Source organism: Salminus brasiliensis, chromosome 9, assembly GCF_030463535.1.
Source record: "Salminus brasiliensis chromosome 9, fSalBra1.hap2, whole genome shotgun sequence".
Classification (NCBI taxonomy): Eukaryota; Metazoa; Chordata; class Actinopteri; order Characiformes; family Bryconidae; genus Salminus; species Salminus brasiliensis.
This window is the reverse complement of record NC_132886.1, coordinates 40,958,069-40,971,805: the sequence shown is the minus strand read 5'-3', so window position 1 is coordinate 40,971,805 and position 13,737 is coordinate 40,958,069. Positions and strand designations below refer to the sequence as shown.

Here is a 13,737-nt window from a genome sequence, read left to right as displayed (position 1 = left end):
AGAGGGATTTAGTTGAGAGTAATCACTCCACCTTATCCCACAGGAGTTCAGTAAAGCTTCATTACGCCAACTCATCCTCAACTCATCTCAAATAAGATCAATGGAGCCTCATCACCCCAACTAATCCCAAAGAGATTCTATAGGGCTTCACTCCTCAAACTCAGCAGGACTTCAGCATCCCAAAGAGTGAAATGGAGTGATCACTCCAACTAATCCCAAAGGAATTCAGTGAAGCTTCATCATGCCAACTGATCACAAAGGGGTTTAATTGGGCTTTATTACTCCAACTCATCCCAAATATTTTAATTGGAGCTTCAATCACTCCAAATAATTCCAATGGGGTTCAATGGGGCTTCATTACTCCAACTCATCCTCAACTCATCTCAAATAGGATAAAATGGTGGTCATCACCCCAACTAATCCCAAAGGATTTCAGTGGAGTTGTGTCATTACAAATAATCCCAAATAAGTTCAGTAAAGCTTCTTTCCAAAGAGTTCAATGAAGCTTCATCACTTCAACTGATCCTAAAGAAGTTCAATGGAGCTTAATCATGCTGACTGATCACAAAGAGGTTCAATGAGGCTTCATTACTCCAACTCATCCCAAAGAGATTCTATAGGGCTTCACTACTCAAACACAGCGGGACTTTAGCATCCCAAAGAGTTAAATGGAGCTTCATCAGTCCAACTTTTCCCATAGGAGTTCAGGTGTTCAACAGGGCTTCAACAAACACCTATTTGAAAGCATTCACTTTCCTTCCACTGTGAGCAGATGAGACACTGTAGGTCTCAAATGATGTGCAAATGATCAAGAAGCTCTTATTGACAAAACTTCACCAGTTGTCCACCTTCCATGCACTTCTGGTAGGTACTGAGCACTGCCTACTGGGAACACACAACAAGACCTGCTTGCTGATGTTCTGGAGATGTTCTGATTCAGTCATTGTCTAGAACATCACAGTTTGGCTCTTGTTAAAGTGCCTCAGATTCTTACGCTTGTCCATTTTGTCTGCTTCAGCACCTTCAAGACCCGACTGATCACCTGCTGTCTGGAACCAGATCCATGATTCTAAAGTTTATCCAAAGATCTTTCACATCATTCCAGAAATAAATGAAATTCACACCCATACAATATAAAGAGACTTTCTGTAAAGTGCATCAGACCTTCATGAGTAGTCGGCCACTCTTGAGCAACTGAGGCCTGAGGTCAGCATTTGCAATTACGAAATCCGCAGTGACGAAAACCCATGGTTTCTGGTAAAGCAAGTCAAGAGGTAAATTATTAACGCTGCTTATTTACAAAGCAGCTTGTTTTTAAAAGTCATTCGTTCCCCTTTTACCAGAAGGCCAACACTGCGCTCTGAGGTGGAGACCAACCTGAACAAAATGAGGATTATTCTTCTTGCTCTGTGTCTTTGGTTGGGCCAAGTCAGTACAGGTAAGCTATTTTGAACGAGTCTGGAACCTGTTGGAGAAATGTTTGAAGTTTGTCCCGTTTTAGGTAAATTAATTGCTCATCAGTCAGTATTTTGCATCATTTTCGTAGGTCTGTTCACCCTTTTCTGACACCTGTGGTGGGATGAGGTGGGAATATGCAAAGTATAATAGATGGAAATTTTGGTTTATTACATTTCTACAAAACTGAAAAGTCATTTTGGAGCATTTCTGTAAGTCTGGTCTCATGTCATTTAAAAACAAACAAAATGGAGATACAAGGTCTTTCTGCAACACCAATTCCAACAATTCTATATATTTTACAATTATCCTCGCCTACTTGGCACCCCAAGCAAATCTTTATTTGCCGCCCCCTCATTGCACTCAGTGCTATGGCTAAAGGTAGTACCCATGGCATCTTACGGAGACCCATGGCATCTTACGCACAAATGATTGCACCATTAAATTCAACCTCATTCATTTTATTTAACTTTTTATTTGATGTGCTTTTTGATTTGTTTAATTATGAAATTAATTTTAAAACGAATCCAGCAAGACAACCAAGAATGTATGCCTGGGTTGAGATTGACAGACTATGTTTGAGGAGGTTTGTAGAGGTTCAGGTCATTATTTTGACCTCCCCTAGTTCTAATAACATTTAATTCGCAAAAATATGTTGTTTTCTCAACCTGATCCGGTCGAGCCAGGAGTGGCTGTGTTTGTGCTTTTGCTTTACGCAACTCGCATAATGACTTGCTAACTTGCTGTGTTTGGAGGAAGCATACAGTTTCAGAAGTGCTGGCGCCGCCCTTTTGGCAATGCGACTGGTAGGCAGAGTGAATTTTCCAGTCCACCTTAAACGGTGCTGCAGGCATCGATTCTTGTAACTGCTGAGGCGTTTTTGGTGGACTGAAACATTTGGGTTTAATACATTACCACCACATTTGTCACATCTAAGAATGTAGAGTTAGGAGTCTTGCCCAAGGCCTCTTTCGGACTCTATTTGGATAACATGCTGCCTGGGCAGGGGTTCAAACCCAGCTGAGTGGAGGGCAAAGGTGTTGCTCACTATGCTCTACCATCCACCAACCATTGTTGGGACAATTGATCTCCTAAAAAGGTGCATTGGCCACCCCAAAATACACAGAGTGAGGATCACTACTGGTGCAGTGCAGAACCAACCATTCTGAGAAACCAGAGATTTGGGGCCTTGGAGTAGAAAGTCACCACACCACTTCAACAGGGTTAAACTTCCTGTTCTTTAACATTCAATTCCAGAATAACAGAAAAATAAATAAAATTAATATTTATTGAAGGTAGAACAGTCACTGCTGGGTTAAAGTAACCATGTTTAAACCAATCAAATGGCTCATTCACAAAACACTAAGCCACTGTTACAGGACAGGGGGTGGGAGACCTAAGAGCAGAGCTCCTGGGTTATTTATTTGTTTGTTTTGAATAGGAGAAACAAATTAGTAAGGTGAACAGGGGGTAAGACAGATGTGGTGTGTTATGCTTGGTGTACTGGCGTCTTCAAAAACAAAGATAGACAATAAACTACAAACAGAGCTCAACAAAAGACCTCCCTCAGTCTGGGGGCTGAGAATAAGCAACTGGCAACTGAAATTCTGGTTTATAGAAATTAATAAAGTTAAGGTCGAGTTGAGCTCACACCTTAAAACCTATTGCAGCTCCTAAATTAGGGCTGTCTTGTCTTGTCTTGTCTTGTCTTGTCTTGTCTTGTCTTGTCTTGTCTTGTCTTGTCTTGTCTTGTCTTGTCTTGTCTTGTCTTGTCTTGTCTTGTCTTGTCTTGTCTTGTCTTGTCTTGTCTTGTCTTGTGTACCGGCTGCCCCTCTACAAAGGTGCAGCACCGAGCCGCTCTTTGGGACAGCTTTTATGCAGAGCCCATCAGGTGTGTCTGATCAGCAGTAATCAGCGCTGGGGCTTCTGGGAAATGTAGTTCTCAGAGCTGCTCTCAGCTGCTTTCTTACTACACAGCTTTGGCCCCCTGCTGGTGACCGGCGGTGCGGACAGAGCTCTTACATCTATATGACCGTCAGCGTCATGCAAAAGCCTTATCCAATCTCCAAAATGTCAACTTTACAGGACAAGGAACATCAATGTAAAAAGACTTTAATCCAAGCAATTTGTTGAGCATTTCTATTGGTCAGTTCATCATTAAATTCAGATACAATATATAGAATAGATTCACAATATGCCAAGAACTTCAAACTGGCACAAATGATGACTCCTTGCTTTATGTATAAATGGTATATATACATTTGTACACTTATTGATTTGTAACATCACAATTCATCGTCAAAGTGATTCATCATATCGTATCCTTTAAAAGATTAAATGTAACAGCTTGTGTTGCCTTAAATGACAAATTAATATTGGTTAAAACATCACATTAACATAAATATTAATATAAAATTATTCTAAACAGGGCCCGGGTGGTCTAGCAGACCAAGACGCTGTCACTATTATCAGAGGAATGCTGTTTGAACCCCAGTCATGCTGCGACGTTTGACAAGTGATAAATGAATACTGCTTTTATATTTATAAACATTTAAAAAATGTGAGGCTTGACTTCGCATGCATTTTGAGGGGGCGTGTGCTAGTCCGCCTTCACTGGTGATAGGGACATCGTCGGGGGGAGGGGGGGGTCAGGTTGGGTAATTGGCCTTCCAAATTGAAGAGAAAAAGGTATATGAAATATACATATATAAAAAAACTATACTAACCAACATGGATAGGCCGGACCAATACCAACCCCCTATCCCTGAGATCAACGCACTTACACACTTGTCTAAATTTTGTGTCTTTCCTGCAGAAAAGTCCTGCCCGAGCCCAAAGATCAGCCAAGGCTTTCTAGTCCCTCAGCAGGAGTACTACTCACACGGCACTAAAGTGTTGTATGGCTGCAATCCTGGACAGAAACCTGCTCTACAAACATGGTGGGGGGAGTTAAAATGTCACAATGGCATGTGGTCCCACACCCCTCACTGTGTTGGTAAGTTCGCTTTCAGCTCATGATACCTTTTCTAGGGTAAACTGATGACTAGTACGTTGTTTTCACTGATCACAGGCACTTACTCCTGGTATATTCTTGGCATATACAGTTTTATGCAAAAGTTTGGGCACCTCTGGTGTGATACTAGGCGCCATCAGAGGTGATACTTCATCATGGGCTGATGATACTGTCTCTACCATCCAGGGAAGTCTTTCTACTAGATTTGGGAGCATTGTTAGTGAGTAATGAAGGATGAGCTCCATCCAATAGCTTTGGGATGAGTGGGAGGGACAGAGCTAATCGTTCAGCTAACCCAGTTCAGTTGTATAATCAAATCCTTCGGACAGTGGTGCAAAGGCTTTGCAGGAGAGTAGAGGCAAAGGAGGATGGTAACACACCTTACTTAAAACTCTTTATTTCAGTAGAAGCCTTGGAGGCTTCTTGGAGGTGTCTAGATACCTTTGGACAAATAACGTATCTGCATGGATGGCAAATCCATGAACACTCTCACGCTCTTTCTTTGTCGTTTCAGCTATAACTGACTGTATTGCCCCGGTTGTCAAAAACGCCAAACCAGTGCTACCAAGAGTGTCGTATCCTGATAACAGCACAGTTACCTTCAAATGTGAAAAAGGCTTTAAGGCTGAGGGCCACGATTCTCTGGAGGCAACATGTGAAAACGGAGTGTGGAGCAGGCTGTCGGGCTGTACACGTGAGTAGAGCGCTCCGCGTCGTGTCTCTGTGGTTGTCCATAGTGTCCCAGCTCTGGACACTGTTTCATTTGTGTTGCAGGACTCAGGTTTGCGTGTCATGCTCCTGTCCGGGTTTTAAATGCGTTGATCACACAACCATACCGGGACACTTTTGAACCCAGTGAACAGGTTGAATACATTTGCAAGAAGGGGTATGAGCTGGTCGGAGACAACAACAGCACATGCAAGAATGGACAATGGACCCCTGCACCAACCTGCGGTAAGACGGCCTAACTCCATCCAATCCAGTATGGATAAACTAGGGTCACTATCTAGCGGACTCTCTAGTGAATGCTAAAGGCCTTTCAAGGCATAGCCCTGTATTGCAAACTGAGATCTCACTGTCCACCATGGGAATACCAACCACACAGAACCTGCAGGACTGCAGGATTTCACAATTTCACTCCAACCCAATAGGAGGGCAGTGAAACCACCCTTCACCCTTTACCCACACCAGCCCTTTGTGGATATGATTAGTAACCACTTGCAAGTGTGAGCAGGGCCTGAGGGGTGGTCTTCCAGTGGAACCTGCTGGAACGTACCTACTGTTTACCTTTATCTGTTCTCTTTTGGCTGCTGGTGGTACATTTACATTTACCTTGAAGGCATTTGGCAGACGCTCTCTTCTCCAGAGTGACTTACAGAAGTGCTTCACTGTTACTCAGAAAGTAGCCTTAGCTAGTTTGTAAAGACTAGGATCCAGAAGATCCCTCTGTAAACCACAATACTCTACACTACACTCTTGGAGGAGGAGGGTCTTCAGTCGAACGGCACTGCTGTTCGGACACCCAGGGAAAGTTCGTTCCATCGGTGCCAGGACAGTAAAAAGCCTGGACGCTCATCTTCCACGGATCTTAGACGATGGTGGGTCGAGCTGAGCCATACTTGAAGCTGGAAGGTCTCTTGGTACTAAACGTTCCACTAAACGTAGCTTTTCTCCATTGGCTGGCCAGCGTCAGGGGTTTGAATCATGTTGTAGCAACAGGATGGATCCTAAAAGCTAAAGGAAGACTTTGGAGTAGTTTAACTGAGTGGCTAACTAATGACTTATCTAAGCCTGTGGCTTTTACATGTGTCAAGACCTTGAGAATTCCATTTAGAGACGTTCTAATACATAGATGATATTATAGTATTTAGTTAAATGCTGCTCAGTAAGATGGGTCCCTGTGGTCTTTCATGGTGGTCCTCAACATGCAGTAACTGGACTTCTGTGTATGGAAGGAAGCATTGGTTAGTCTTTACCACCCCATGCTTGTGGCTAATGTTTGGGTAATCTGGAAACTGTGTAAAATTATGTCATGTAAGTAGAGAAGTCACATGTTTGGTGTCTGATGTGGGCTCCTTTTTGTTTACAACAGGACATGCTAGGCTAATGTTGCTAATGTACACTGGATTTAGACTGTCACCAATTTACCCATCTCTGTGATGGTGGGACTTGCTTTAGTCTATAAAATCTCAGGGGTGGGTTGATGGCACTTCCTCCCCACATCACTCCTAGCATGATGTTGGTCAGCACAGGCATCTGTTAGCTGTTGTATCGGATCTACGGGGAGCTACGCTTTCCTCCGAGCGCACTGGCTACCTGCATCAGCGTATAAATCAGGAGGGGAAAACAAGGTCAATAATTTGTGGGCTGGGAGTCATTTACTTCATATTTGGCGTATAAATTGTGCCTAAAATAAATATCAAGCATTATTAATAGTGGAAATTTAATGTCATTAGTATTTTTATTCAATTGTTTATGTATTTTTTGAAAAATAACAAAGGGTTTACCTGGGAGAAGCGAAATGTACCCCAAATTCTAGAATAGCCCATATTCATGTTCTCGGTGAATGTGAAGTATCCTACCAGTTTGTCCTAATTTGAATGCAGCGTCTGATGTGACGTAAACGTTAAATAACTCTTTTACATTTTCCTTTTTTTTACAGTTCTAGAAGATCCCAGAAACCCATCAAATACTGGTCCAGTAATAGCCAATGGTAATACCCACCACCAATGCACTCATACAGTTCTCCAGTTAGCCAGGAAGAAGCATATAAAGTATTACCAGTACCAACAACCAGTTTTACCAGTACTTGACAACAAAAAGCATGACATTTGCACTTTTACCAGTTGCTTCCAGCATATACAGTATATGTTTCTTTATACAGATTGTTTGTGGACACTATTTACGGACGTACTAAGTTGCACCCATCACTGACACAGCTGTCATAAACCTATGACCCTACTGGCACCATGCTGCCTAATGCCAGGCGTGGGCTATAGAGGGGTATAAAGCCCCCCAGCATTGAATAGCTGTGGAGTAGCAACTTTGGAATTATGGTGGTGGAGCTCCATCCAGTACTTTTGAGATGAGTTGGGTAGTTGTGGATGATGAGGTGGGCTGGTGATCATCATCATCATCATCATCATCATCATCATCCAACCTCCTGACCTCGCCAACACTCTTGTAGCTGAATGCAATCAAATCCACACAGCAATGCTCTACACAAAATCTAGAACGTTTTTTTCTTCTCTGGACAGTAGAGACAGTTACACCAACAAAAGCAGGATCAGCTCATTTTAATGTCCTTGATTTAAGAAGAAAATGAAATATGAAAGAAATATGAACATGAGCAGGTGTCCCAATACTTTTGTCCACAGAGTCACACTTGTTTTCTGTAAATCTCCACACCAATCCGGCGGTGCTGTGGTCTTCACTGAACACAACTGTCTTTTGTTTCCAGTCAAAAACTGTGATGAATACCCCACTATTGAACATGGAGACGTTTACACATCCGGTAAGGCGGCCTTAACAGTTCGGTGTGCTGCCCATTACAAACGCATGGGACCAGAGCAAGTAATGTGTGTTAACGGACAGTGGTCAGACCTGCCTGTCTGTAAAGGTTGGTGAAATCAGGCCAGTTTAAGTGTGAATTTACTCAAAATCCAGCTAATTTGCAGATGATTTATTGATGTTCTTCTTGGTCTGCAGCTCCGTGTAAACTGGATCAGTCAAGATTTACATATGTTCAAAGGGAATACATGGAACACTCTGAAACGGAGTCATTTTTTTGTAGTGGCATTCACAGAGTATCAGTCAAATGCGACGACGGAAGAGCGTACTATAAAGGATGTAAGTGTTTGGTCTGCGTCCCACCTGCACATTAACACTGGTTAATTATGATGAACTTGTCCATAATATGTGTTTGTGTTTGGTCCGGTTAGAAGAAACGCAGTTTACATCAGCTTCAGTTTCCCACAAGCCTTCTCAGTGTTCCTTCTTTTTCTTTTCAGGCCAATGGAACGACTGGGTAAGTATATAAACACACTGAACCAGGTTCATAAACATGTACGCCCCAGTAATAAAGTATTTTACATGTGTCTTGGGTAACAGCTAATAAAAACTGGCATTGTTTATGAGCTTTTGCATATTAATTACCAACATTGAGAGCCTGATTGGGCCAAAATGTTTTTTGGAGGTCCAAAATCTCGCGCAAGAAGCAGAAGAACTGTAGAAACAAATAAACGAAGGAAGTGAGGTGGAGAGGGCTAACAAAATGAAAGTGAAAGTAAAAGCATCCAGACATACAGGCCACCCCAGTGTTTGTGGACACCCCTACTTTAAGTTGCACTCATTCCTGACACAGATGTGCAAATGCAGACATATGCACACACAGCTTGTTTAGTCCCTGTAGGGAAGTAATTCCAATAGAATAGGACTCTCTGGAGCAGATAGACATGATGAACCCATTGGATGCATGCTGCCTAATGCCAGGCATTGGCTAGACGGGTATAAAGCCCCCCAGCATTGAGCTGTGGAGCTGTGTTTTCTGGGATAATTTAGCTAAATTACAATAAGATGTGCAAAACCTGATGAAACTGTGATGCTGTTTGTGTTTCAATGAGTCTGTATTTCCCGTTTTGACAGTGACATGGCGCACCATTCAGCTGCAGAGCGACTGGAAGTCCCTCAAACTCCAAAGCTTGAACCATTCTCATTGTAATGTTCTCTTTATCAGAATAAAATCAGAGAACTCAGTGTTTCTGCGTATTTTTTTTTTTTATCAAAGAGTGTGTCATGCTGGTTAACAAACCCATTTCTTCAGTATTTAAGTTGTTGTTTGATGCATAAAAACTAAATATGTGACTTTGGTTGGGATGAAAAAAGCTTGGATGGTGTTTAACAAGCCTGTTTACCACCCTGTTATTTCACCTCAGAATAAAACACACAGATTTTCCTTTTACAGAGAGTTTGTGAAAAAGAAAACAACAACCAATAAGCTGTGCTCTGATGGGCTATTTTACAGAAATAAATAGTGACAGTACTTTGTTACTGTACTTAGGTAGATTAAGAGGTATCTGTACTTTACTAGAGTATTTCTGTCTCATAAAAGTGGTCCAATTACTTAACCCTGAGGAACACCGCAGGTAGCCGGATCTGACTGCATCCCAGTGACTCTCACGAACAGCTGACACAGCTTACTCAATTAAGCCCAAAACCAGGATATATACACCGATCAGTCATAACATTAACACCATAACTGATTATTAAGTAGGCCCCTCTTACCGGTCGAGGCATAGCCGTTGACTTTGGACTCATGTGGAGCCAGGTGCTAGGTCTGACTGTGGCAGATTGCTATTTCAGTGCACTGTTGACGTCTGCCTAGGTTGTTTTCGGTCAGTGGAGCTCCAAGACTTATACTGTATATCAATATACCAGAAATTGACCTATACACACCTCATTTCGAGACCACCGCGCCCATCGGCGTAGATACATTCGCAAGCAGCACTGCTGTTTAAACGACACAGGTGGGAGACGTGAAAATAGACTGTTGGCGGGGTTGGCATTGGGACGTGCCTCGCGTGGGGTGTAAGATAGAGCCCTAAATATGTGCTGGTGAACCTGAAAAGTAAATAATAATTAATTATTGGAGTGTTAAGGTAAATTACATCATCAGTGGATTTCGTAGGCCCATTTTACAGCCTACATACGAATGATTTTGTTTATTTGATGTGCAACCTGTTTTGTGTGGTTTTATCAGTAATGAAGGTGTGATTTTTTTACAGGCTGGTTTAAAACCCATTTCTTCAGTATTTAAGTTGTTGTTTGATGCATAAAAATGAAATATGTGACTTTGGTTGGGATGAAAAATGCCTGTTTGTTAGCTGTGATTTTTTTGAGCTTTGAGCTGTCGGCTCTGTCCGTCTTAAATTCCAGGTCCTTGTTTTGAGCAGCAAACCAAGTAAATCCACCACAGCTTTAAAAGAGTACCCAAGTCAAACGTTCTCTATTTAAGAACCGTCTTTATTCGGGTTCCACATTGTAATGAGAGAAAAGGTAGAATGAGGCTTGGTTGTTTTTTTCTCCGTGAGCCACGCCGTACACACAGATCTCACTGTCAAAACAAAAGGCACTTCATTATACAACTTATACACATTAGCCTCCCACACCCAGAGCAACTCCACTGGAAGACTTAAAGTCCTGTACTGATACACTGTGTTTACTTACCCAGTCGTTCCATTGGCCTGAAAAGAAAAAGAAGGAACACTGAGAAGGCTTGTGGGAAACTGAAGCTGATGTAAACTGCGTTTCTTCTAACCGGACCAAACACATTCGGCTCACAGGTTTGCAGAACCAATTATGGACAAGTTCATAATTAACCAGTGTTAATGTGCAGGTGGGACGCAGACCAAACACTTACATCCTTTATAGTACGCTCTTCCGTCGTCGCATTTGACTGATACTCTGTGAATGCCACTACAAAAAAAAACCTCAGTTTCAGAGTGTTCCATGTATTCCCTTTGAACATATGTAAATCTTGACTGATCCAGTTTACACGGAGCTGCAGACCAAGAAGAACATCAATAAATCATCTGCAAATTAGCTGGATTTTGAGTAAATTCACACTTAAACTGGCCTGATTTCACCAACCTTTACAGACAGGCAGGTCTGACCACTGTCCGTTAACACACATTACTTGCTCTGGTCCCACGCGTTTGTAATGGGCAGCACACCGAACTGTTAAGGCCGCCTTACCGGATGTGTAAACGTCTCCATGTTCAATAGTGGGGTATTCATCACAGTTTTTGACTGGAAACAAAAGACAGTTGTGTTCAGTGAAGACCACAGCACCGCCGGATTGGTGTGGAGATGAAAGCTTTACAGTAAATTTTAAATACTAGAATAATATGACATGACATACAACATTCAGAAAAGTGTAATCTAATTTAGTATTACATATTTATTTCATATCACTGTTAATTTAGTAACTTAGTTTGGACCTTAATTAACCAGCTTTCATGCATGCATTTGCACATGCATGTATTTATATCCAAATATTTTTGTATTTATTCTATTTATTATTGTCTGTACATCCTGTCTTGTCTCTTTGCACTTTTATATGTCCTGCCTACTCTGCACCGGAGACTTGAGTGGCCGTACTGGACAGGCCTATATTATGTATAGTAGTATGATGACAATAGAATTCAACTAAATTAAAATTTTCACCTTTTTTTTTAACTAAAAGTCATGGTAGTGAAACTGCTAGAACAGTCTGAAAACTGTAAACCTGTATCACAAAATTACTTAAGTAAACATTGTAAATGATATTATTAAATTATTAATATTAATTAAATCTGTCATTCTAAGACTGAACCCAAATCAACACTGTGGCAATCGAGCCAACTGGGGCAGTGTTTGTTTGTTTTTTTTGTTTTTTTAAGGACAATTCTCCACTCTCACAACAGTAGCAACGTACTGAATATGGTGTAATGGCAACATTAACGGAAATGAAAACTGCAGAAATGCCTTGTGATTAATATTACCATGGGGAATTACTGGACCCACATCCGGTGGCTTTTGGGTAGCATCAGAACTTGCTGCAAAAGAAAGTAAGAAATAGACGCAGTTGCATCAAGGTTATCCAAATATGGTTTTTGCAAATATGGAGTTTGCAATTAACCAATCAGACAAGAGCAATTTAAATATCTCAACACAATTCATAAAACAAGTGTTTTCCCCTCATTCAGCTCAAAAAACCACCTTTAATAATGACTGCAGCCATTAGTACTCAGGAGGACACCCTTCTGCTGTTAGACCCTGCTGCAAATGTGATGCCTAGCAAGACACCAGCTTCTAAAAGGCATTCCTGAGGAACCTTAGTTTCTATGGGGTTTAGGTCCAACCAAACCTTGGACTTTCAGGTATGTTTGGGATCATTGTTCTGTTGGAAGGTCCAAGGATGCCCAAGCTTCAGCTTCTTCACAGAAGGCATGATGTTTAGTACTAGGATTTTCTGATACTTGATTGAGCTCGTCTTGCCTTTTCAATCTGAACCAACTGTAGCCCAACACAATTCCATCTGAACCAACTGTAGCCCAACAGAGTTCAGTCGGAACCAACTGTAGCCCAACAAAATTCCGTCTAAACCAACTGTAGCCCAACACAGTTCAGTCTGAATCAACTGTAGCCCAACACAGTTCAGTCTGAATCAACTGTAGTCCAATACAATTCAGTCTTAATCCTATCGCAGCCCAACATAGTTCAGTTCGGACCAACTGTAGCCCAACACAGTTCAGTCTGAACCAACTGTAGCCCAACACAGTTCAGTCTGAACCAACTGTAGCCCAACACAATTCAGTCTGAACAAACTGTAGTCCAATACAATTCAGTCTGAACAAACTGTAGCCCAACACAATTCAGTCTGAACCAACTGTAGTCCAATACAATTCAATCTTAATCCTATCACAGCCCAACATAGTTGAGTCTGAACCAACTGTAGCCCAACACAGTTCAGACTGAACCAACTGTAGTCCAATACAATTCAGTCTGAACCAACTGTAGCCCAACACAATTCCATCTGAACCAACTGTATCCCAACACAGTTCAGTCTGAACCAACTGTAGCCCAACACAGTTCAGTCTGAACCAACTGTAGCCCAACACAGTTCAGTCTGAACCAACTGTAGCCCATCACAATTCAATCTGAACCAACTGTATCCCAACACAGTTCAGTCTGAACCAACTGTAGCCCAACACAGTTCAGTCTGAACCAACTGTAGCCCAACACAGTTCAGTCTGAACCAACTGTAGCCCATCACAATTCAATCTGAACCAACTGTAGCCCAACACAGTTCAGTCTGAACCAACTGTAGCCCAACACAATTCCATCTGAACCAACTGTAGCCCAACACAATTCTGTCTGAACCAACTGTAGCCCAATACAATTCAATCTGAACCAACTGTAGCCCAACACAGTTCAGTCTAAACCAACTGTAGTCCAATACAATTCAGTCTGAACCAACTGTAGCCCAAAACAATTCTGTCTAACCCACTTGTAGCCCAACACAGTTCAGTCTGAACCAACTGTAGCCCAACACAGTTCAGTCTGAACCAACTGTAGCTCAACACAGTTTTGTCTGAACCAACTGTAGCCCAACATAGTTCAGTCTGAACCAACTGTAGCCCAATACAATTCAATCTGAACCAACTGTAGCCCAACACAGTTCAGTCTGAACCAACTGTAGTCCAATACAATTCAGTCTGAACCAACTG

At 41.9% G+C, this 13,737-nt stretch overlaps 1 protein-coding gene and 1 long non-coding RNA gene across 2 annotated transcripts; one reads left to right on the top strand and one right to left on the bottom strand.

Moving 5' to 3' along the window:
- Positions 1 to 1,346: 1,346 nt before the first annotated feature.
- On the top strand, positions 1,347 to 9,222 carry LOC140561797 (complement factor H-related protein 1-like). The gene is made up of 9 exons (XM_072687033.1): positions 1,347 to 1,438; positions 4,271 to 4,450; positions 4,983 to 5,162; positions 5,243 to 5,422; positions 7,131 to 7,181; positions 7,929 to 8,087; positions 8,177 to 8,317; positions 8,479 to 8,495; positions 9,113 to 9,222. The coding sequence occupies exons 1-9, from the start codon at positions 1,387 to 1,389 to the stop codon at positions 9,113 to 9,115; spliced, it is 963 nt and encodes a 320-aa protein (XP_072543134.1). The 5' UTR covers positions 1,347 to 1,386; the 3' UTR covers positions 9,116 to 9,222.
- A 1,294-nt stretch (positions 9,223 to 10,516) lies between these two features.
- Positions 10,517 to 11,176, bottom strand: LOC140561796 (uncharacterized). The gene is made up of 4 exons (XR_011980094.1): positions 11,117 to 11,176; positions 10,887 to 11,027; positions 10,694 to 10,710; positions 10,517 to 10,580 (listed from the first exon to the last, which is right to left on the bottom strand). It is a non-coding gene; the product is annotated as an uncharacterized lncRNA (long non-coding RNA).
- Between the last annotated feature and the right edge of the window lie 2,561 nt (positions 11,177 to 13,737).